The 24,239-nt window shown below is 47.7% G+C and overlaps 1 protein-coding gene across 2 annotated transcripts in view; it reads left to right on the plus strand.

The window, feature by feature from the left end:
* The first annotated feature begins 324 nt into the window (after positions 1-324).
* The window catches only part of ZC3H7A (zinc finger CCCH-type containing 7A), a 48,681-nt gene continuing 24,766 nt past the window's right edge, over positions 325-24,239 (plus strand). The window contains exons 1-7 of one of the 2 annotated variants that reach the window (XM_075564280.1): positions 325-435; positions 18,421-18,522; positions 19,519-19,558; positions 20,984-21,181; positions 23,253-23,411; positions 23,635-23,715; positions 23,817-23,855. In XM_075564280.1, the coding sequence (XP_075420395.1) occupies positions 18,455-18,522; positions 19,519-19,558; positions 20,984-21,181; positions 23,253-23,411; positions 23,635-23,715; positions 23,817-23,855 (585 nt within the window). In that variant the 5' untranslated portion in view covers positions 325-435; positions 18,421-18,454. Of the gene's footprint in view, positions 436-5,316; positions 5,336-18,420; positions 18,523-19,518; positions 19,559-20,983; positions 21,182-23,252; positions 23,412-23,634; positions 23,716-23,816; positions 23,856-24,239 lie in introns of those variants that run through there. The other variant, XM_075564281.1, reaches the window with a different exon arrangement.

Below are 24,239 nucleotides of genomic sequence, written 5' to 3' on the forward strand. Positions count from 1 at the left end.
CCAAGGGGATGGTAACAGACACAGGTTAGGATTTACAGTACAGACTGGGGCGGCATCATTTGTAACAGCGCGTCAACAACCAGGCAAGTGTGCGCCGAGCAGTATTCGGTATTCTTCCTGGCAAACTCTGGGGACCCTACCGAGCCTGCCAAGGCCCGCGTCGTTCCTTGGGCCTCAGGCCCAGGATGCACTGGCATCCGGGGCGCAGTTCCCGCCGTGCCGCCGTCCGCGCCACCCTCCCTCCGCGGCCAAGCGTCCGGGCACAGCCAACGGCGGCGCCTCCCGGGCGGGCGCGGCCTCCCGCCACCAGGGGGCGCGCCGGCGGCGCAGCCGAGACGCCGCCGCGGGGGGCGGGGGAAGCTGCGAGCGACGGAGCACCCGGCCGCCCGCTCACTCCTGCGCCGCCGCCGGCCCTCCGCGCGGCCTGCCCCGCAGGTAGGTCTGGGCCCCCGCGCGCGCCCCCGCCGGCCCGTCCCCACCGCTCGATCCCGCGCGCCTCAGTCCCGGCCGCCCGCGCGGCCCACTTCCCTCCCGGCACCCCCCGCGCGCCGCCACCTCGTTCTCGCGCGGAGCCGTTAACGGACGCCGGCTGGGGGGCGAGGGGGCGCCGCCGGACCCCTGCGCTCGGCCGGCTGCCCCCACCCACCGGACCCCGTCCCTGGGCCGGGCGCCCCGGCCCTTCCCGGCCGCCAACATGGAGGGGACCCCGGAAGCGGGGGAGGGCCGGGCACCGTGGGCCGCGGCCACAAAAGACCAAGGGCCGCGGGCACGTCCGCTGAGCGTCCAGAGCGCCCGTCGGGCCGGGCGGCCCCCGGTGGGCGAGGCCGCGGGCCCGGGGCTTCTCCGGCTCGGCGAGCCCAGGGGGCTCCCCCGGAGGGCGCGTCCTCGCGGCGTGGAGGGAAAGGCGCGATTCTTCTCCAAGAAGAATGTGACTCAGTTCTTGGGAGCCTTTCCCACGGCAAAATGTCCCGCTCCGCTCACCGGCGTCCACCCCCGCCCTTATCTTATTCGCCCCTGTTCCAGTGTCTCGTGGTCGCGGGACCACTTCGGGGTTTGAAGGACTTCGGGGTGCTTCAACTCCTGTTCGGTACAGCCCCCCCTTGGCGCCCGCCCCCCACCCTTTTATGTTCGAGGGTCTCGAGGGTGAGAGGCGAGTGGTTTCTTGCGGGTGTCGGGACTGCCAGGTCAGGTTTCTTCCCCCCCACCCTGAAAGATCGAGGACCTGTCAGTTGCTATTCGTGTGAATTTCCTGGACGGGAATGGCCGTGTCAGGGGTGTGGTCAAACCGGAGAGGACGCACCCCACCGCCTTGCCTCCTGCCTCTACTGCGGGGTGGGGAGAATCCCATCTGCCATGGGTCACTTTCCCGAGTCTCCGATGTTTAAGGATGAAAAATACCAGTGTCCGTTCTTAAAAGACTTCATGATATGTTCCGTCAGTAAGGTGGCCACTGTAAATGTGAGATATGATTAGTATTAGCAGAAATGCACATTGCATGTTCAACTAGTATTTTAACAAGGACAAAATACCATTAAAATAGACTTTTAAAAAGAGATTTTTTTAACTTTACAGAAAGTAGAGTTCCCGTATACCCACTTAACAGCTTGCAGCCCCACAACTCTCATAGGCCAGGATAGGACTGCCCCTGTGGGTTTCCAAGACTGAACTCAGTCCCAATTTTTAACGATCTGCCCCTCGTCGTTTTAAAAAAGTCCTGATTTTTGGAAAGACTGCACAACAAGGTTATAGGGTATACGGTTTTTGGCTGCCATGTGGCTATTTCGCCAGGATATGAGTTTTATCAATAGTGCCCCGCTGGTGTCCCGCTTTACCAATGTTAAAATCTGGTCACCTTTTTACAGGACTAAGAAGCCTGGCCTTCCTGCTGTGCAGCCTTATAGTTTGTTACAAATGAGAAACCACGCTCTATACATTGTTACTGACCTGAGTTGACTCTGGATTCTCTGTGTTTAATATCCTCTTAGGTGTTTTGACAAATGCAGAAATGTGAGTGCCCATCACCTTATTAAACACAGAATAGTTCTGTTACTGAATTAGTTGCATTACATTAAGGAACACTTAATTTTGTTATACTGAATGTTGAAGTGCTCCTATTTTGGATCAATCGGGTTAAATAGAATATCACAGCTTTCCCACCTTACCCCCATTTTAAAAATTGTGGCAGTTGGAAAATTTAAATTACATATTGCTTTATTATATTTTTCTTGAAAGGAGCCCTGGTGGTAGCCAACCCTAAGGGTCAGCAGTTTGAACTGCGCAGTCTTTCCTGTAGTTTATACCCCCATCTATCCCCACCCCCACCCGCATGGGACAGTTCTGCTCTGGTCTGTATTGCTCCCAGTTAGACCACTGCATTTGCTGGGTTTTGTATTTCTCTGCTAGTGGATGTGGGATTGGGTGTGTGTGTGGAGGGGGTGGGGGTGGGTGCTGTAAGCCTCTGTTGTTAATCTTTTCCTGTTTCGCTGGGAACTCTGGGAACCCTTTGCTTCTTCCTTCTCCACTGAACTGTATTGTATGGGGCAGTGTGGATCAGAATTTCTGGGTAGGGAGTCCTGCAGAATAATTCAAGTTAATGGACTGACTTTTCACTGTTGAGATGTTTTCCCTGATGTTGGGCTCAGACTCTTTCAGTGGACTGTCAGCTGATAATCACCACAGCTTTTGTGGGTGCTTGGCCTCTACCACCCATGTGGAGAGTGCACAAAGGTCTAATACCTTCTTGGGACTTGGCTGGAAGCCCCACCATCTCCCCTCCCCCCGCCCCCACAGCCTTTCCCTTACTCCGTCTCCATGTATTCTCCGTTTTTTGACCAGTTATGGTGGTGGTTGTCAGTTTTATTGTCCTAGATCTCTTTGTTTTGATTGAAATTGAAACCCACTGCTTTGGTCAGGAGGCTTAAATCAATGTAAGGGAGAGAGAATCAATGATGGGTGAACATCAACTTTGGAAGAGTGAAGGGGACTCCTGGACAGTTCTGAACTTTCAGTAAAGGATGAGACAAAAGCAGACGCCCCTGGCAGATGCCACGGATTGGCTAAATGGCTTTCTGTAAGGTCAGGTGTAAGACACTGTAGTCTTCGAGGTCATTAATACCTTGAAGTCGTATGTGTGTATTCTCTAGAATCTTGGGGTTAGAAATGAAGTAGATTTTCCCGGAAGGGTGAGGAAGTATTTATGTCAAGAAAAAGTTTTAGATGGTAATTACTGAGGACAGTATGATTAACATACTGATCCAGAAGGAAATTTTCTGTTTATTCCAGTAGCAGCATATTTGCTTTAACTTAAAGTGGGGGAAAAGTTCATTAAGTGAGCGGATTCTCTGATGTAAAGCAATGAGGTGTTATATTCTTAACAGTTTTTGACCTGATATTTTCTTTAGGGAGTTAGCAATTTCTTGTTTAGTTAGTTAATATTGGTTTTACTGGGGTACTCCCAAATGTTCATGGAAAAACATCTTGTCTGTTTATTTTTCCGTGAATGTCTAAAGCCCCTTTGTATTCTTATACCTCGTGATGACCCCGGAACCTATTGGGTTAAATAAAATGTGTTGCTACAGTTAATTTTCTTAATCACCTTTCCCCCCCAATGTGTCTGATCCAAAAACTGAAACTCACTGCTGTTGAGTCATAGCGACCCGCAGGACAGGGTAGAAGTGCCCCTCTGGCTTCCGAGACTAACTCTCCATGAGAGTGGCTGGCCTCGTCCTCCTCCCACACAGTGGCTGGTGGTTTGGAGCTGCTGGCCTGGTGGCTAGCGGCTCAGCACATAACCATTATGCCACCAGAGCACCGTACGTGGCTGCTAGGTAATGGAGAATGACACGTCATTTCTGTTAGGAGCCTGAGCTGGTGTCCTGGGACCAGAAAGGCTCGGGGAGAAAGGGCCCCTTTGTGTGTCATGAAGGCACAGGAGCTTGGCGCAGCCATGGTCTAGCTGCTCAGTGGTTAGGTTAGTGTGTGCTGGGCTCCCCAGAGGCTGCCGAGGGGCAAGGTGGCCGCTCGAGACCTGCAACACTAGTCGTGGTCTTCACTGTTGGGCTGACCAAGGTGACCTGAGTAAATGAAGACTTCCTCATCCTCCATGTTTTGTCAGTCAAGTGTGAGATGCACTGTCCCTGGAAGCCGTGCTGCGCTGCGCGCTTGGGAAGCCCTGGGCAGGTGGTGTTAGCTCAGAGAAATAGAACTGACTTAGCATGCTCAAGGTAAACAGCCCTTGATATTGCTTTTGTTACTATTATGAAGAGTTCCTTTTCAGTAAAGGGAAAGAGTTGCAGGAACGCAGTGGAACATCTTTAAAAACATTTTACTTGGTAGCCCTGATGGCGCTGTGGGTTATGTTGGCCTGCTAACCGCAAGGTCAGCAGTTTAAACCTACCAGCCACTCTGAGGAAGAATGATGGGCTGACCGCCCCCATAAGGATTCACAGCCTTGGTGCTGTGAGTGGGCATTTGGGAGACTCACCTGGGGAGCGGTGCTGTGAGTCGGCACGGACAAGTCCCTGGCTACATTCCCTGGGGTACTTTCTCTGTCCTTGTGCTGGCCTTGGCTTGTAAGCCCCTGGTGGCACACACAGTTAAGCACCTTGACATGTGAGGATTTAACTTAATGGCACAAACACTGGTGAAATGTCGGCATTGTGGATAAAGGCCTGGTGACCTCCTTCTCAAAGGTCACAGCCTTGTAAACCTTGTGGACAATTCTCTGCACACATGGGGGCCTAGGGAGTGGGAAAGGATGGAAACTAACAAAAATATCATGGACCAGGCAGAGGGCCTGGGTGGTGGTACAGGTGAGTAAATGTCCATCCAGAAGTGCCTCAGATGAAAGGCCCTGTGGTCTGCTTCACCACAGAAATCAACTCCTGAGGACAGTTCTGCCCTGACACACTTGGGGCCCATTCGTCATCCTTGACTCCATGCAATAAAGATCAGGTAATACCCTCAGCTGTGGAGTCGATTCCTACTCTGTGACCTGATCCCAGATCCAGGAGGTCACCGTGTGGAGTCCAGTGCAGCGGGGGGAGGGCGACCCAATGAGGAATCCTAAGCAGAGGTGCGGTGACCCGTTTGTGTTTTTAAAAGCACATCCTTTTAGGTCCATGGTTCTCAACCTTCCTCATGCCTCCACCCTTTCATACAGTTCCTCATGTTGTGGTGAGCCCCCCCCCCACCATAAAATTATTTTAAATAAAATTATTTTCGTTGCTACTTTGTAACTAATTTTGCTACTATTATGATTAGGGCGACCCCTGTGGAAGGATCGTTCAACCCCCCAAAGGGATGGCAACCCACAGGTTGAGAACCGCTGTTTCAGGTGCACTGGGATGGTGATGGGGCTGGGGAGCTAAGAGCATAGGCAGGGTTCGGACAGAGGGATGGTGGCCTGGGGCTTGGGAACAGCAGCAGAGGTTGGGATTTTTCACGAGATCAAAGTGAGGTTTTTCAAGGGATCAAAGTGGGGGTTGGGGCTAGGGCCATATCATGGATCACAGCAGACAGCTGTTCAGGGAGCGACCAGTAAGATTAGTAAAAAAGCATGGTGCCGCATGGTGTTAGGGACCATCGGGTCGACTCCATGTACAGCAGAGAAAAGCACTGTCTGGTCCCTGCCGCTGTTTGCAGCCACTGTGCGGATCGTTCTCTTCTTTCCAGCTGACCCTGGACTGTACTCAGCAAACTGCCCTTTTCCGGGGACTGGTCTCTCTTGATAACATGTCTAAAGTATGTAGAACATTGTAATATTGTATAAGTAGCATATGTGAGGGACTGCAGAGTTCCACTTTTTAATTCCATTTTCGCACTAACTTTTTGGTGCCCCTGATGGATGGCAGCCTTCAATGCGGATTACAGCTCAGGGTAAAGAACACTCAGATCCTCACGAGTGGACCGACAGGTAGCCTCATGGTAAACCGAGACGGGTTTTACCCTTGGCCCACAATCGATGCTCATGGAAGCAGCAGTCAAGAAATCCAAGGAAGGGGTACAGATAAGAGCTGGAAACCCTGGGAATCCAGGACCAGATAAACCCCTCAAGACCAAAATGAGTTGTGAAACCAGGAGAGTAAGGGGAAGGTGAGGGCAGAAAGGGGGAACAGATCACAATGACCTACATATAACCTCCTCATTGGGGGATGGACAACAGAAAAGTGGGTGAAGGGAGACATCGGTCAGTGTAAGACATGAAAAAATAATTTATAAATTATCAAGGAAGGGTGGGGGAGGGAAGGGAAAAATGAGAAGCTGATACAAGGGTTCTAGTCGATGTTTTGAGAATGTTGATGGCAACAAGTACACAAATGTGCATGACAATAGATGTATGTATGGATTGTGATAAGAGCTGTAGGAGCCTGCAAGAAAATGATTTAAAAAAATCAAAACGCATTGCATTGGTAAGATAAATTTGCTGCACAAGCCGTCTATTGAGGACTAAGGTGTGTCTGACCCCAGCCATAGGGTTTGAGTTGCCTCATATGCGTATGAAAGTTGGACACTGAGTGAGGAAGACCGGCAAAGTGTTTGAACTGTGGTGCTGGCTAAGAAGGCAGGAGGTACCATGGGCTGCAGAAGCACCAGTCTGTCTTGGAGCAAGCATGGCGAGCCTCACATGCTTTGGACATATCAGGAGAAACCAGCCCCTGGAGAAGGGGATCGAGCTTGATAAAGTAGCAGGGCAGTGAAAAAGAGGAAGACCGTTAACCAGAAGGATGGACGCAGTGGTTGCAACAATTAGCTCAAACATAACAACTGTGAGGACATGCAGGACTGGAGAGTATTTTGTTCTGGACGTGAGGAGGTGGGACCAACGTAACCAATACCTAACAGCAAGCCGCCATCAAGTCGGTTCTGACTCATAGTAGCCTATGGGACATACAGGATTGCCTCTGGGGGTTTCTGAGACTGTCGGTCTTTACAGAAGTAGCAAGCCCCATCTCTGTCGCTCTAACCCATAGCAACCTTATAAGACAGAGTAGATCTGCTCCCTCTGGGCTGTGAGCTATAAATCATGATGGGAACAAACAACTTCATCTTTCTAACATTTATTTGTAGTTTGTATAAAAATTGTTTTTGAACTGTTTTAAATATTTATCTTAAAATATTTATTTTTATGAAATTGTCAGTTCCCAGGACGTGCCACAGGAGTACCTAGATTCCCAGGACACTATCGTGTGCGTTTCTATTCAGGGGTATTCCTCACATAGGTTGTGTAACCACCATTGTCATACAGACCCTCCCACCGAATCTAGAACGATGCACAAGACATTTGTATAAAACAGGGTTCTCAACCTTCCTAATGCTGCGACCCTTTAATACAGTTCCTCATGTTGTGGTGACCCCTGTATGTGGGTGTGTCTGCATTTGGGGGGCCCCACCTGGAGACGGATAGAGGAGCGGACCATCGGAAATTTGGTTTTAGGTACCCCTGTGAAAGGGTTGTGGTCGCGACCCACAGGTTGAGAACCGTTGGTATAATGAGTGGCCGAATGAATGACAAGTTGGCAAGGAGAAATCCCTTGGTCACTGTCGAATGCTAAATCTCGGAACAGAGATGTTTGAGCCTGGAAAGATTAGCTATCACGTAGACACAATTAGGGCACCTGCTGCCTGAACCCCCCCAGAGCTCTGCCAAGGGGCTAGATGCTGGTATTGTCTGGCGGTGCTAAGAGTGTGGGCCTTGAGGGAGGCCTCTCAGGAATGACGGAGGTGGAAGCAGCCTGGGGCTGGCTGACCTTCAGAGGTCAGGAGAGGATGAGTCTTCAACCCTGAGGTTGAAGCACAACCAACAAGGGCTGAGGGGGAAGGTGCCCAGACACCCAAGTACTGCCAAGTTGAGCAACACCCCCCCATTACCCCCAAATCAGGTGGCCATTAACTATTAAATGTTTCTTCATTGTAAAGACAAATTTCTAACTGGATCTAAAAATAAGATAGCATATAAAGCATATACTCAACTTTCTTAATGGTGGCTGCCTGGGGTGGAGCCCTAGTGGCGGAGTGGTTTTGAGTTGGGCTGCCAGCAGCAAGGACAGCATTTCAAAGCCACCAGCAGCTCCGTGGGAGGAAGATGAAGCTTTCTATAAGAATGACTGTCTCAGAGGAGGGGATATGGGGAGCGAATGCTTTGAAAATTATGATGGCATTTGTGCAAATGTGCTTGACACACTGGAGGAATGTAAGGATTGTGATGAGATGTCAGAGTCCCCAGCAAAAATATTTTTTAAAAGGATTATGGTCTTGGAAACCCACATTGGCCATTGGACTTTGCCCTCTAGGGTTGCTCTGAGCTGAAATCTACTCAGTGGCAGAGAGAGCGATGGGGAGGAGAGTTCAAAGGGAAGTACCATATGTACTCGTGGATAAGCCAAGTTTTTCCAGCACACTTTTAATGCAGTTTTTGTGGTAAGATTAGGTGCCTCGGCTGATCTTCGGGTCGGCTTATATTTGAGTATATCTGGTATGTATGGCAGCAGTGAGGGACGTGGAAGGGTGTGACATCTCTCAAGAGTGATAGTCATGGTCTAATGCCTTTATGGGGTCTGAGTTACCTAAGGGTGTCTTTTGTCAAACTAATCTCAGAACAGCATCTTAACAGCAGCAAAGAAATAAACATATGAGACTCGGTAATGCCGTGTGCTTGCTGACATGTAAGTGTCTCGACGTGTAAGTGTCTCACCTCACTTGGAAATCAGCATAATAAGGTGGGCTGTTGGATGGACAGAAACATGGACAGAGAGAGAAGCTCTTCATTGTGGAGTAGAGACAGACGGGGTATGTGGAGTGTACTGTAGACATTTTAAAACTAGTCTTTGAAAAATAAAAAAACTTCTATGAAAATTGTGGGGTTTTTCCCTTTAATAAAAAGTTTGGGGCCGGCATCTAATCTCTAACTTCACAGAGGAAACATACCCACCACCCCAGTGATGGCTCTGCCGCATAATGACCCACGACGGGGATTCTGAGCCTATAATTCTTCATGGTCGCAGATAGCCTTAATGTTCTCCCAAGAAACAACTGGTGGCTTTGAACTGCTGACCTTGAGATTAGCAGCCCAATGCATAGCTCGCTACACTACCAGGGCTCCTAATTTCACAGTGGGGAAGGAAACGCAGCATCAGCTACCCTTGGCCGATTCCTAAGTTGCTGAGGTCAGACTTGCCTCAACCCTTGAACCTTTCTACAGTTTTTACATCAACTGCCCACAGAACTTTCTGCCTCGCAGCTGGGGGCAATAATGCGTTGCAGTGAACAAACAGAACTCCCCAGCAACACTGAAGCTTACTTGGGCTTTATTAGAGGTGAGCAGGTATACAGGTCCTGAGTGAGAGACAGCCTTTCCTCAGGTGCCCCACAGGCTCTCAGCCACACTGCCACTTGGCCTCTGCCCTGCATAGGCAATGTTTCGATGTTCTTTTAGGGTGGCCAATAACTGCCAAAGGGCACGGGTCCAGTCTTCCCTAAGCCTCAGCCCTAGCCCGAAAGCACTCAACTCTAGGTCCGTGAGTCTGTAAGTTTAGCAACTCCCCAGTTAAGAGCCTGGAGGCACCCTACTCCAGCAAGCTTGTCCAAAGGCACTCAGCTTTATTTTTGGGGAGTGGGCATGTCCAGTGCTCTGGCTCACATTCCTGGCTGGGCTTTTTTGCTCCTGTGCTGCTGCGTGGCTGTCTAATACTTTCTGTTAGTGGATTGAGAGGGTGAGATGTACAGATAGCCCAGGGCCCAAAAGATTGCCAGGCTCTTCTTGATTGATGGTGAGAGCCACTTCCTGCCTGAGATGACTCATGTTATACCCAGCAGGAAGGCGATCACAGTTGAGACCTCACCACCACTCAAGGTCATGTCTCTGACCCACACCCTTGGTTGGGAGTTAACAGAGACCCTGACTGGAAAAGCCATATTAAAAATTTTTAAAAAGAAAAGCCATGTTAAATAATTCGTACACTGCAGAGAGGGAGCAAGCATTTCTTACAATTAAATCTATTTCCTGTTGGTCACACACTTGAGTTAGTCACACCTCTTTGCCATCTGCCCTTTGTAAGAGGTCAGAGTTCAAGATTTTCCAGCACTTTCTGAAGAAGCAGTTCTAAGGCAGGCTATCATTTGCCTGGGAGTCCCTTCGGAACCATCCTATTTACTTCCTGAGGGAACCTCCGTGAACTCTCCCACCTTTCCTCGACTCCCAGTGGTGGAGGCCCTGGCCCTGACCCGGGTGTGAGAGGTGGTAGATGCGATGCTGGGAGTTCTCTTCCCTGTTGGCCCGGTGTGTCTGCCTGACATCCTCAGCACCCCCAAATGCTCCTCGACTTATGAGGTTCCGATTAGATGGTCTCATTAAAAATGCTCACGGTAACCCTATGTACAACTCTTAAATATTGTGACATTTTAATCCCCACAAGGCGCTATGGTAGTGTAGTGGTTCTCATACTCATTGGGCTGTACTCCGCATAGTTGGCAGTTCAAGACCACCAACAGCTCCTCTGGACAAAGACGGGGTTCCTCAGTGGCAGTGAGTTTGGGGTTTTGCTTTGAACACGGGTTTCCTGAAGAGCTGGAGCAGTTTGTCCCGCCATTTCCTGTCTGGGCGATCCTGAGTGCACTAGTCTGGGTGCCCATTTCACCGTGGGTGGGGCAGACATTCCCAGAGCAAATGAGTTTTCTGGTCCGCAGTTTACATCCATCAGTCTCAGTGGCAGTCCCCCCCCCCTCCAGGTGGCACCCTGCCCGCCCCCCCCCCTCTCTCTCGGTCCCCTCTTCCCATTTGTCGTCTTTCTTACCCCCTCCTGCCCTCTGAACTTTCTTTCTGGGCCGGTGCCACACTTGTGGCCTCATCAAGTTGCCTGTCTGAGGAGCAATGTCCTCATGTGCCTGTTCACTGTGTAGCCCTGTTGTCTGAAAGGTGACTTCTGGGAGTGGGTTCAGTTTCAGGTGTGAAGGGGTCTGAGGGTCACTGCCTCTATCCAACCAGAAGACCTGTTGTTTGTTGTTTTTAATGATTTTGAATGGTGTTCTACATTTACCTCTGTATTAGAGCTTATGGATGACAGTGGAAACGAATAATCTTTGTGCAAACTCCCCACATAGATTAAGCCTCTGTTGCATTATTTCTCACAGTTACCCAAGGATGTTGCTAATCTTGCCTTCAGGCAAAATGCCTTGAAAAGTGCTTACCGCTACCCCTTTTCCCCTAGCCTGGGAAGGGGCAGATTCTCCTAGGAGCTAGTCTGGGTGTGTCCTTGATGAAAGTCACCATACTGGAGAGCACAGGGGGAGGGGTGTTACATACTTTATAGGCCCTATCAGTCTGGCCCTGATTTCCTTGGTGGGAAGGCCTTGGACCAATCGTGTAAGTCCTTCTAACAATAAAAGTGTCCCAGTCATGGTCTTGACCCTGCTTGTATGGTCCCACCTGTAACTGGTGTGTTATCTGCCACCAGTCATGTTTGGTGACAGTCTCCTCTGCCTACTTGGGCCCTTTTGAACGCCATCATAACCTTATGCAATAGCTTCCCTAGTCCCAATGATGTATCTGTGTTTTTGTGTTATCTTTGTCTGTATTTGAGATGGAGTCTCTTTTTTGCCCCAACACAGCTTCCACCCTGTCCGGGGTCTTCTACCATGAGCCCAGTAGTGATGGCCTCTTAGAATTTAGTTGTGGAGTAGAGGCTGTGGGTCATGTGGTCCCCTACTCCTTCAGACGCATCGTTGGCTTGAGGCTTTGGAAAAGGAGCTTCAGGCTTGGTCAAGTGGAGGGACAGCGACAAAGAGGAAGATCCTGAGAAGATGGGTGGACTTAGCGGCTGCAACAGTGGACTCAAACATAGGAACAATTGTGAGGATGGCGCAGGACCATTGGTGTTTCGTTCTGTTGTGAGTAGGGTTTCTCTGAGTCGGAAATGATTCCATGGCACCTCACAATGACAACGACATATCTCCCACCCAGTTTTTACCACTTTGCAGTCATACCAACAATGGATCAGAATTCCAATCTTCCTACACCCTTGCCAGCAGTTGTTGTTTTCTTAGTGTTTTTTGATCATTGCTCTTAATGCCAGGGCAAATAATATCTCATTGTTTTGATTTGCACCTCTCTAGTTGTTAATAAGATGTCTTGGTGGTGCAGTGAAGTGAGTATTAGACTGCTAATTACAAGGTCAGCATGTCAAACCCACTAGCTGTGCCAAAGGAGAAAGATGAGACTGCCCGCTCTCATAAAAAGTCATGGCCTCCGAAACCCCAGGGAGCAGTTCTGCTCTGTCCTGTAGGGTTGCTATGAGCTGAAATCGACTTGATGGCCATGGAGGTGGCTAGTGGTCATGAGCATCTCTTCGTGTTTTGGCTATTTGTGTATGTGTTCTTGTTTTTTAATGATGTGTTTGTGTCTTTTGCCCATTTTCAAATTGGACTGTTTGTCTTTTTGGTGTTGAGGTGTTGACTTTGAAAGTAAATTTTAGAGATTAGGACATTGCAGATATGTTTTTACTTAAAAGTTTCCCCCATTTTTTTAGTTCTCTTTTTACTTAATTGCAGAATTATTTTAATGTGCCTAGTGTTTAATTTGTAAGAGATCCCAGTCACGTAGTTTACCTTTTGCTGCTTATGAATTTTTAGATACGTTTAAGAAACTGTGCCATAAATTATTGTTGTTAGGTGCTGTCGAGTTGATTCTGACTCATAGGGATCCGATGTACAATCGAAGGACACTGCCCTGCCCTGCCCTGCACCCTCCTCAACTTGTTTGTAAGTTGGAGGCGATCGTTGTGGCCCAGGCATCACCCCGTGTCAGGAAGGGCCTTCCTCTCCCGCACTGCACCTCTGCTGTACCAAGCACGGTGTCCTTCTCCAAGGACTGTTCTCTCCTGAGAACCAATCTAAAGGGGCTAAGACAAGCCTCACTGTTCCTGTTCTAATCCGTGCCTAGATCTTCTTTCATGAGTTACATAATTGTATGTTTTCCATGTAGGTCTCTGATCCAGCTGGAGTTTGTTTTTGTTTACATTTTGAGCTCAGTTGTGTCTGTGTTTTGAGACTGGATCCTGTTTCATTTTCCGGAACATGGAAGTCCAACTTTGCCAGCACCATTTGTTAGTTAGACTGTCTCTTTCCCTATTTAATAGAGTTGGGCCCTTTGTTGGAGAACAGCTGTTCTCAATTCGGTCCCATTGGTCTGTGTGACTGGATAGTAGGTTTGAGATTGAGAAGTGTGAGACCTTCTACCTTGTTCTTCAGTAGTGCTTTGCACATATAAATTTAGTGATCAGTTCTCCCATCTCTTGAAGGAATTCTGATGGAATGTGGAGCGGGATTGCATTTTGTGTATAACTTGTTTTAGATAGTGTTAAATTCTCCTATATGTGAGCATGGTGTATTTTTCCATTTATTTACGTCTCCTTTGGTTTCTTACAGTAGTTTTCTTCCCTCCGAATTATTTCCTTAATCTCTCCTTACAGAGGCAAAGTTACAGGTACTATTTAGTGCACTCAAATGTTAACCTAATACACTGTCTAGAGAAGGGGTACTATACCTAAAGCTTGCTTAACCAGAAGGCCAATTCATCTGTCGACCATCACAAACATGAAGACCATCACAAACATGAAGATGTGAACATGTTAGACAGACTGCCCCAACCCCTGCCTGAGCCTTCATTCACTACCATTTTTAACCCTTGTTTAAGCCCAGATCAACACATTCGTCCCCCCCCCCGATTTTTCTCCCCATCATTTTGTTGGGGGGGGAACTCTTACAAATTTTATGACAATCCATCATTCAGTTGTATTAAACACACTTGTACATATGTTGCCATCAACATTTCCAAAACATTTCCTTTCTACTTGAGCCTTTGCTATTAGCTCCACTCCCCCCTCCACCCCCCCGCCACCTTTCCACCCTCGTGAATCCTGATCAATGATTCATTGTTGTTGTTGGTCCATGTCTTACACTGTCTGTTGTCTTCCTTCATCCACATTTCTGTTATTCGTCCCCCTGAGGGGTGGGTTAGTTATATATTTCCAACCTTGTGATGTGCTCCCCCTTTCTCCTCCTTCAGCCCACCCCCCACCCATACCTCATGATAGCGATACTCCCACTACTGTTGTGAGGGCTTTATCTATTTTGAACTCCATGTGTCTAGAACAACACATCTCTTGCCAGTAATCATTAAAAGCCCAAAGAGGTTTTCATTATCATCTACTACAGAAGTCTGGGAAATGTATTTCTTAGGCATTGTCAGAAAAATGTGTTGCTGCCTGAGGGGAAGCATCATGAAGAGAAAGACCTGTGTTATCCTCAGTAATGCTGGGAGTTCTTTGTGGACGGTCTTCCCGCACATGTGTTGTCACCAGCTCAGGCAGACCTGAGCCTTGGCAGACTCCCCGCCATCTTGATGTCCCTGTCGCAGCACTCTGGGGAGAAGCTGGGCGGCTGCTGTCGAGTGTTCAGGTGCCTTTGCATAGGTCTTCACAGCGCTGCGTGGGTGATTTCGTCTTTTGGGGGATGGCGCAGAAGGTTCAGGGTTAGTCGGGCTGCTATCTGGAAAATGTCGGCAGTTCAAACCCGCTAGCTGCTATGCGAGAGAGGAAGGAAGCGCTCTGCTTCTGTCAGGACTCCCCGCCGTGGAAGCCTTCCAGCCTTCCGGAGCGCTTCTCCTCAGTCCTGTCACAGCGTTCTTGTGTGATCGATTCAGAGGCAGTCGATTTTTTTGTTTCTTGATTTCCTGACTGTTCTGTGCTGCTCTTGTACCCTGCCACTTTGCTGAATCCTATGAATTCTAGTCCCTTTCTGGTAGAAAATTTGGGATTTTCTATATAAGATCATATCACCCCCAAGTTGGGCTTGCTTTACTTCTTAACCGTCTCGACTCTTCTTTTTTTTTTCCATCTTGACTCTCTGAGTTAACTTTTAAGCTACTTTCTTACGAACAGGGCTCCCTTAGATAATATTGCACCTGCAAATGTGTATTTAAGCTCTCCAAAAAAGGGGTGTGTGTTTGTGTGTGAAATACTTAGGCATGTAATAGTAGATACAGAGTAAAATGAACTCCCCATTTACTGTAACAATCACTCACTTAAAAAATCTTGTTTCATTTCCACAGCAACCTGATTCTTTAAGCTAAAATGTATTCTAAGCAAATTTCAAACACTATACCAATTTACCATAATGGGTTGTTAAAGCTTTTTATTTTGGAAAATTTCAAACATATGCAAAGTAGAAGGAATCGTATACCCTACCCCCACCATGTTGCATCTGCTTTACAAGTGCTTGACAGGTATAATCCCCACCAGTCCCAATTCCTTCCGTTACTGGTGTGTGTGTGTGTAGACGTCGTACTCCCTCACATGTCAACACTGCAATAAAGTGTCAGCAGTCGAGCATGAAACACCATAACACGTAGAACTATGTAAAGATGTAAAGAATCATCCCCACTTAACGTTTGAGGCACTCCAGTTCTCCAACACCAGCCCCCCACTTTGAAGAAGGTGGATTTAAAAATAAAACTACAGCTGGTAAGCAATACCGGAGTGTATGTGAGACACGGGTGGAATTTCCCCTCTGTCATGGTCCTGAAGCATGTATGGTTTATGTGATAGAAATCTTCTTTCGCTTCGACCTCAGTGGTTCTCAGTTGAGGAGTCCTGGAGCCAACTGGGAAGTCGTGAGCCACTCTGTGGGAGAAAGGTGTGGCAGTCTGCTCTGAAAGGGCTATAGCCTGGAAGCCCTACGGGGGACCTCTGCTCTCTGCTCTGGGGTTGCTATGAGTCATAATCAGGTTGACAGCAGTGCTTTTTTGGGGTGACTGTGCCTGCACACGGCATATAACAGTATCTGGAGACGTATTTGGTTGTGGTGACTGCCTGTAGCGGTCAAAGATCTTGCTAACCAACCTACAGAGCACAGGATGGTCTCCCAAAGACAAGGTTAAAACACCCAGGCCAGGGTCGTCATTCTCCTTGGAATGGGAGGCTTGAAAGAGTCTTCGCGAGCCCTCTCTGAACCTGATGTGTGAGACTGAGTTATGGCTAGAACATAGATGGTGCTGTCAGCCGCTGCCTCTGAGCTCACATTCAGCAAGCAGGAGATGTGGTCAAGTTGTGATGCATTCAATGCCAGTGTCTTCAAGAGCGAGAATTTGGGTTTGTTCAAGTTTCATTTCCTCAGCCATTGCCAAACCAGGAAGAACCAGTTCAGAGCCCTGATGTTTTCTCACAAATCTCTTCTCATTGGTTCTTCAACTTGCCAGGCCATGCACAATAAACACTGACCAAGGGGACAGGCTTGTACTGATGCTTGCAAGTGTTGACTGAAGGCAAGCACTCCCTGTCCAGAAAATTCTAACCGAAGCCACTTCATTTGCCTCATTATTGTATCAGTCATATCAGTGAGGATTGTTCCAGACGTTTGTGTAATAAAACACGTATAAAGTTCAGACTGTGCTCATGAGGAAGGGTTTGTGTCTTAGAGAACTTCCGGGAGCACAGGGCCAGCACTGTTCTGGTGGCGCGCTTAAGCACATGCACAGGTGGGAGAAGCACCTGGGGAGCCAGGAGCGAAGAGAGGAGAGGAAAGGAGGTTGACTAAGAGGGGCTTATGGAACCTGTGTTAGGTGCTGTTGAGTTGATTATGACTCGTCCAAAGGGTTTCCTCAGTTGCCATCTTTCTGGGAACACATCACCAGGCCATTCTCCCTCGGACCTGCTGGGTGGGTTCAGTGTCTGAAAAGCTCCTCGCGGATCAATGGAAAAGCCCTGGTGACACAGTAGGTTAAGCATTGGGCTGCAGGGGGAGGGAAGAAGGGGAGGGGAGCAGGTGGGGAGGGAGTGGGTGTTAGCAAACCCAGGAACAACAAGGGATCTAAATTGATGGCGAGGAGTGGGTGGGGTGCCTGGTAGGGCTTGATCAGGACAATGTAACCAAGAGGAATTACTGAAACCCTAATGAAGGCTGAGCATGATAGTGGGACAAGAGGAAAGTCAAAGGAAATAGAGGAAAGAAGTAGGAGGCAAAGGGCATTTATAGAAGTATAAATATATGTGAATATAACTATAGGGAATAGATCTATGTACACATATTTACATGTTAAATATTAAGGTAGCAGACAGACATGGGGCCGCTACTTAAGTACTCCCTTAATGCAAGAACACTTTGTTCTATTAACCTGGCATTCTGTATGCTCACCTTCCCAACAAAATCACTGAAGACAAAATGGGTGGATAAGCAAATGTGGTGAAGAAAGCTGATGGTGCCCGGCTATCAAAAGATAGAGCATCTGGAGTCCTAAAAGTTTTAAGACAAACAAGCAGTCATCTAGCTAAGAAGCAACAAAGCCCACATGGAAGAAGCACGCCAGCCTGTGTGATCTTGAGGTGTCGATGGGATCAGGTATCTGGCATTAAAGACCCAGAACAAAAAAACATATCAATGTGAATGAGGGGGAGTACGGAGTGGAGACCCAAAGCCCATCTGTAGACAATTGGACATCTCCTTACAGAATGGTCACAAGGAAGACATGAGCCAGTCAGGGTACAATATAGCACCGATGAAACATACAACTTTCCTCTAATACTTTAATGCTTTCCCCCCCCCCCCCACTATCATGACCCCAATTCTACCTTACAAATCCTGCTGGACCAGATCATGTACAGATAAGAGCTTGAAACACAGGGAATCCAGGACAGATAAACCCATCAGGCCCAAAAATGAGAGGAGCAATACCAGGAGGGGAAGGGGAAGGTGGAGGGAGAAAATTGCAATCACAATGATTGGCATATTACCTCTCCCAGGGGGACAGACAATAGAAAAGTGTGTAAAAGGAGACATTGGTCAGTGTAAGACATGAAAAAAATAATAATTTATAAATTCTCAAAGGTTCTTGAGGGAGGGAAAAGTGAGTTGATACCAACGACTCAAGTAGAAAGAAAATGTTTTGAAAATGATGGCAACATATGTACAAATGTGCTTGACAAAATAGATATATGTATGGATTGTGATAAGAGCTATATGAGCCCCCAATAAAATAATTTAAAAAAGAGTATTGGGCTGCTAACTACAAGGTCAGTGGTTCAGGCCTACCAGCTGCTCCACAAGAGAAAGATGAAGCTCTTTGCTCCCTCAAGGTTTACAGTCTCAGTAACCCAACAGAGCAGGCCTCTCCCCTGTTCTGTAGAGATCTTGTGTGTTAGAACCCACTTGATGGCAGTGGGTTTGGTGTGAACTTTGTACTAAGGGTATGCTAGACAACTGAACCATGAAGATTATGCCAATACTGCTTTTGGAATGTTAGGGACCTAGGGCCGAGTTGGAGATGGACGCTTCCTGCACTAGTTGTATGACAAGGTCTGAAATCAAAGACCTGTTAGTTGGGGTCCAGGAACCCAGGTGCCTTGTGTAATTCTGTGCCTTGTCTCTTCCCAGATTACTGATTGCGAAGGTGGATGTGCCGGATAACATGTCCAGCGTGTCTGAGGAGAGAAGACAAAGGCAGCAAAGCATTAAGGAAGGCCTGCAGTTTATACAGTAAGCTCCTGAGAAGAATTCATAACCTTGTATTTGGGGGCAGGGGGGGGCTTAAACAAGGATTAAGAAATCTCAAGTCATACTGAATAGGTCCTATTAAGTCAAGTTAGAAATGTCAAGTATTGGGTCTAGCAGTAACTTTTACTCTGCCACATTTGAGATTTCTTTGTGTTCTGCAGCATGTCCTGTTGCCAGTTTTTCAGGCTAAAGCCCTTTCTCATCCCCCAAATGTTTTGAAGCTAATCTCAGCAGAACCATGTGGATGAGTGAATGAAATGCCCCTGAAAGCCATCAGCTCTGCGAACACACAGGACTTTCCCCCCAAGTCCTGTCCTGAGAGCAGTCTGGTCTCTAACTGGACTCCTTGCTGGAGACACATCCCGGTAGAAAGACCTCTCTTTTCCTTTCTGGGAAGAGATGTTCTTCTCCTTCGCGTTACAATAAACTAGACCAATGCTACTGGTGGAGAGGCCCTGTTTTTAAATGTCTTGGGCACTTGAAGAACGAAGCTTCTTTTTATTAGAAGTATAATCTGAGAAGGAGATGTATTTCTTAAAGGCATTACTAAGGAATAGTTATAGATATTTTGTCATACAGGGCAAATGGTGACCTGCTTCTAATCCACTGCCGTTGAGTCAGATTCCACTCCTTATACAGCAGAGTGGAATGGACAGAATGGGGCTTCTGAAGTGCTAACTTTCTACAGAAGCTGACTGACTGCCACATCACTCTCCGGCAGAGTGGCTGGTGGATTTGAACTGGTGACCTTTCCATTAGCAGTGCTACACTTAACCCACTCACCACCAGGGCTTCTGGGAATACTGCCAGTAAAAGAGAATTGTGTCTTTAAAATGCAATGTACATTTAACCAGCGGGGAAAGCAGTGGGTTTGGTTGGGTTTCGCAGCTCCTCGCCTCTCTGTTTTGAGGCGGCTGCTGACTGAGCAAGTCCTGATGGGCGCCTGATGGTTACGGTCACTTTCTTGCTTCTCCCTAGGTCGCCGCTGTCTTACCCAGGAACACAGGAGCAATATGCGGTAACGGCCCTGGGGAGGTCTAAGGCAGAGCTCAGCAAATAGCTCACAAAGCGTAGTGCACAGTGAGCCAATGGGCAAATTCTGGAAAAGGCAAAAAATACAGCCCACTGGGTGGTTTTGCAAATAAAGTTTTATTGTAATCAGCCATGCCCACTATGTTGCCAGTGGCTGCTTTCCGCACAGGGTGGTTGCCACAGAGGGTGAAGATACTCTTTGGCCAGCGCTCACAGCAAGGCTGGTTTGGGGTTTGTTCCCTTGTGTGTACACCTGTATCCTTGCTCTGTATTTTTTTCTCCATTAATTCGCTCTTTGTTGTTTATCTTTTTAGCCTTTTGAAAATTATCTTTTACCTATTTCATTTCACCAAAAATCAGCAGGAACAGGATGTATTAGAGTGTAGTGGAGAGGTCTTTGGGTGGGGGGTAAGAGACATTCTGACAGCAGTGATGGGTACTGGGTCAGGAGCAAAGAGCTAGTGAAGGGTTTGTGCGAATCCCATGGAGAAATCACAGCACATTGAATTTTCTCTGAAGGTACACTTCTCTGTAGACTTGGTTCCCCTGGGCTCTTTGTTCCTGAAGGTTCTTATGCCTGTATGTCCCTTCTTTCTTCCTGTATCCCTCCCTCCTCTTTATTTAGACTCCCTTTCCCTCTCTGTTTTTCTGTCCCTTTCTTCCAATGGTGAGCATGTTATGCATACGTTTATCCAAATAGACTTAGAAGCCCCCTGGGTTCGCAGAGTGCTGTGGCCGAGCCGCTATGCGACGTCTGTTGGAAGGCAGTTTGGAGATGCTGCACAGGAGCCTACAGAGGCTCATGCTCTCTGACTGGGGTTCCAGCCCAGGACTTTCCGTAGGCACAGAGCTGCAGAGACCTGAACAAAATACCCACAAGGTGCTTTTTCAGCAGTTTCTTGATCGTGAGATATCGGAACAGTTTAGATATTCCAGTCAGATTGTGCTTAAATAAGTAATGGACTGGCTACAGAATGTCTCTGTGGTAAAGTGTCCAAGGATGTTAAGCTACTTTTTTTTTTTTGCATTTCCCAGAATTACCTCTTAAGCATGTGAGGTAAAAGCTGAGCTAGCAGAGAGGGGCTGGGTGGTCCTGTTTCTTTCGATCGTGCTGGTTGCTCGGTTGAGTTCTCTCTGGTGTTTTCTTTTCAGTTTAAAAAAAAATCATTTTATTGGGGACTCATACAATTCTTATCACAATCCATCCATCCATCCATCCATTGTGTCAAGCACATTTGTGCATTTGTTGCCATCATCATTTTCAAAGCATTTTCTTTCTACTTGAGTCCTTGGTATCAGCTTCTCATTTTCCCCCACCCTCCATCCTTCACGTCTGGCGTTTTCAGTGTATGAAATTGACCCATAGACCCTCTTGTGCCAGGTGTTTTAAGCAACAACTTTCTGTGTTTAGGTGTACTTGCGTGCCCTTGTGAGAAATCTTTTCAACGAGGGCAATGACGTCTACCGGGAGCATGACTGGAGCGGCTCCATCAGCCAGTACACAGAGGCCCTGAACATAGCTGACTACGCCCAGTCTGAAGACATTGCCATCCCCAAGGACATCATCGAAAAACTCTACACAAACCGTGTCGCCTGCTATTCTGCTATGGTGAGTTAGGCTTTTAAAAAACATTCCTCCAAGGGAATCCAGGGCGGATGATCCCTTCAGGACCAGGGGTATGAGGGGCGATACGGGGAGGGTAGAGGGTGAGTGGGTTGGAAAGAGGGAACCGATTACAAGGATCTACATGTGACCTCTTCCCTGGGGGACGGACAGCAGAAAAGGGGGTGAAGGAAGATGCCGGATAGGGCAAGATATTGACAAAATAATAATTTATAAATTATCAAGGGCTCATGAGGGAGGGAGGAGCGGGGTTGGAGAGGAAAAAAGAGGACTCGATGCAAAGGGCTTAAGTGTGGAGAGCAAATGCTTTGAAAATGATGAGGGCAAAGAATGTACGGATGTGCTTTATACAATTGATGTATGTATATGTATGGATTGTGGTAAGAGTTGTATGAGTCCCTAATAAAATGTTTTTAAAAAAAGTATTCCTCCAGAGAAAAATCTTCATCCCAAAGAGGTAATGCATTAATAAAAAGTAAATTGCCCAATTTCAAGTTTGAAGAACAGCCTATTGGCCGTTCTTCGAAGGGCCTGGTGCATCAGAAGACATCTTGGGCAGATCCTTAGGGATTTAAAAAGAGTGTTTCTCAGCTTTTGATCCCAGGGGATTCGCCTGGGCTTTTTCGGCGATATGTTTGTCAGGATGCTTACATGGTGGCGTAGCAGGTTGCACGCTGGGCTGCTGACTGCGAGGTTAGTCGTTTGAAACCACCAGCTACTTCTTGGGAGAAAACTGAGACTGTCTTTTCCCATGAAGAGTTGCGGTTACAGTCTTGGAGACCCACAGGGCCAGGTCTGTCCTGTCCTCTAGGGTCCCAGTGAGTTGGCATCTACTCAGTGGCAGGGGAGAGAGGGACGGTCAGAGTCACAGCCTCAGGAATGCGAGGGGTAGCTCTGCTCTGTCGGTCAGGGTCACGATGCGTGAACATGGACTTGGAGGCAGTACGTTGGGTCTGTTTATGAAACAGCCGGCCTGGGAGGAGACCACATCATGCATGTCCAGGTTAGCAGTGCTTTTCTTTTGATTATGTCTTTGTTGGAAGCTTACCTGCAGGTTAGGTTCCCATTTGAAAATTTCAGCACAGATTTTCCAGTGGCGGTAGAACTTCCACAGTGTTTTCCAGTCTCTTTAGTTGTGTTCGGTTCCCTTTCCAGTTCTTTAGCAGGCCTGCCCCTCCCTGGTCTTCTCATCTGGACTGTCGAGTACATGACCTTTGGATCTCACATCCTAAGTCTGTTGCCATCACATCAGTGTGGGCTCATGGTGACCCTGTGCAGGGTTTTTGACACTGTGGAGCTTTTTGGGGAGCAGACAGCTTTCATCTTTCTCCCTCAGAGCGTCTAGTGGATTTGAACCGTCAACCTTGCAATTAGCAGCCCAACACTTATGCTGTGGTACCGCCAGGGCCCCTTTGTGGTCCTGTACAGATGGTCTCAAGTTAGATGAAGACAGTTCCTGCCTTAAGATTTAGTTTGCCTCTCAGTCCTGGTAGCACCAGACACGGGAAACACCCGTGAACAACCTGGCCATGGGCTGTTCCTGTGTTCACTTCCATGTGCTTGTGCTTTGCACTGTACACATGGGGTCAAGTTTAACCGTGGATGTTTTTTCAAAATGAGTTCATGTTGTCTTTTTTTCAAATGATCATTCATTTCTTTTTATTCTGTATTCCTCTTCAGTTAGCTCTTGGGGAATTCCATCCATACTGCATAAAAGACAGTTGGGTAGGGTGGCGTGGGGTCACGGAAAGGAATCTGGGGGCTTAGATCACGTCTGCAGAGTTGGCCTTTCCTAAAAATCTGGGACTTTATGGCCAAATACTAGCATTTTTTGATCTGGGTGGTGGGGTCATAGATATTCGTGATACTGCTTCTACGTCAGTGCTTTTGAAATTTCATAGTGAACATACTTTTTTTTTTGAGTCAACATACTTTTAAAATGAAATGGAATGAATACTGTCAAACTTTGCATTAAAGAAGAGGGAAGAGGCTAATGTGTTTGCATTAGTACAAACAATCCTGAACTGGTGACTGCGAACTTGACCTTGCTCTCCAGGGTTTCCACGGTAGCGTGTTAGAGGACTGTGAGGCTGTCCTCAGCCTCAATGCCAGCAACTGCAAAGCTCTCTACCGCAAGTCCAAGGCGCTGAGCCATCTGGGAAGATTCAGCGAAGCTTATGACGCAGTGGCCAAGTGCTCGTTAGCCGTGCCTCAGGTATGGAGTGGCCATTTTCGTTCACCTGCTTACCTTGTTTGTTGACTTGTAAATACTTTATTGTTCCACGTGGGAAAGCGGCATCTAGCGGGTTATTGTTGATGACGCCTTCAATTGGGTGTAACTGATGCAGCTAGCGCTGTGACGGGATAAATGATTACTGCGCTGTTTCCCTATTACCGTCAGTGCAGATAACCTTCCTTCCATGTGCTGACATTTTCAGGATGAACATGTAATCAAACTAACTCAAGAACTAGCTCAAAAATTGGGATTTAAAATAAGGAAAGCATACGTCAGAGCCGAGGTAAGCTAAAGCCTATTTGGGAGGGGTTTTCCTTTCACCTCAAGCCTGCAGTCGACTGTCTGTTGTGCTAGTTTTGAACTTATGTCTTCACTTTATTTCAGCTCTCCTTAAAGTCAGTGCCTGCAGATGGGGCTTCCAAGGTAAAACTATTGCTTCTGTAAGAGCCATAATTTGTAAAAACTGAAAAAGTCAAGGTGAACCTATTTGCAAGTCTGCTTTCAATTGTGTGTGCGCGCTTGCTTGTTTATTTTGGAAATCTTTTTAATTCCTTAAGCACATAATTGTCATTAGCTTCCTGTCATCCTGAAAACAAGTAGTAGACAGGAGGTCATCAAAATATTCTTGGGCAAATGGCATTATCTTTTAATTCCCTGCTGTCCACAGGTTTTTGTAAAGCCCTGGTGGTGTGGTGCTTATGTGTTGGACTGCTAGCTGTAAGGCCAGCACTTCTCTCTCCCCCCCACTTCTCTGAGGGAGAAAGACAAGGTTGCTTACTCGAGTAAAGAGTGACAGTCTCCGAAACC

The sequence above is a fragment of the Tenrec ecaudatus genome, chromosome 12 (genome assembly GCF_050624435.1).
Source record: "Tenrec ecaudatus isolate mTenEca1 chromosome 12, mTenEca1.hap1, whole genome shotgun sequence".
NCBI lineage: Eukaryota > Metazoa > Chordata > Mammalia > Afrosoricida > Tenrecidae > Tenrec > Tenrec ecaudatus.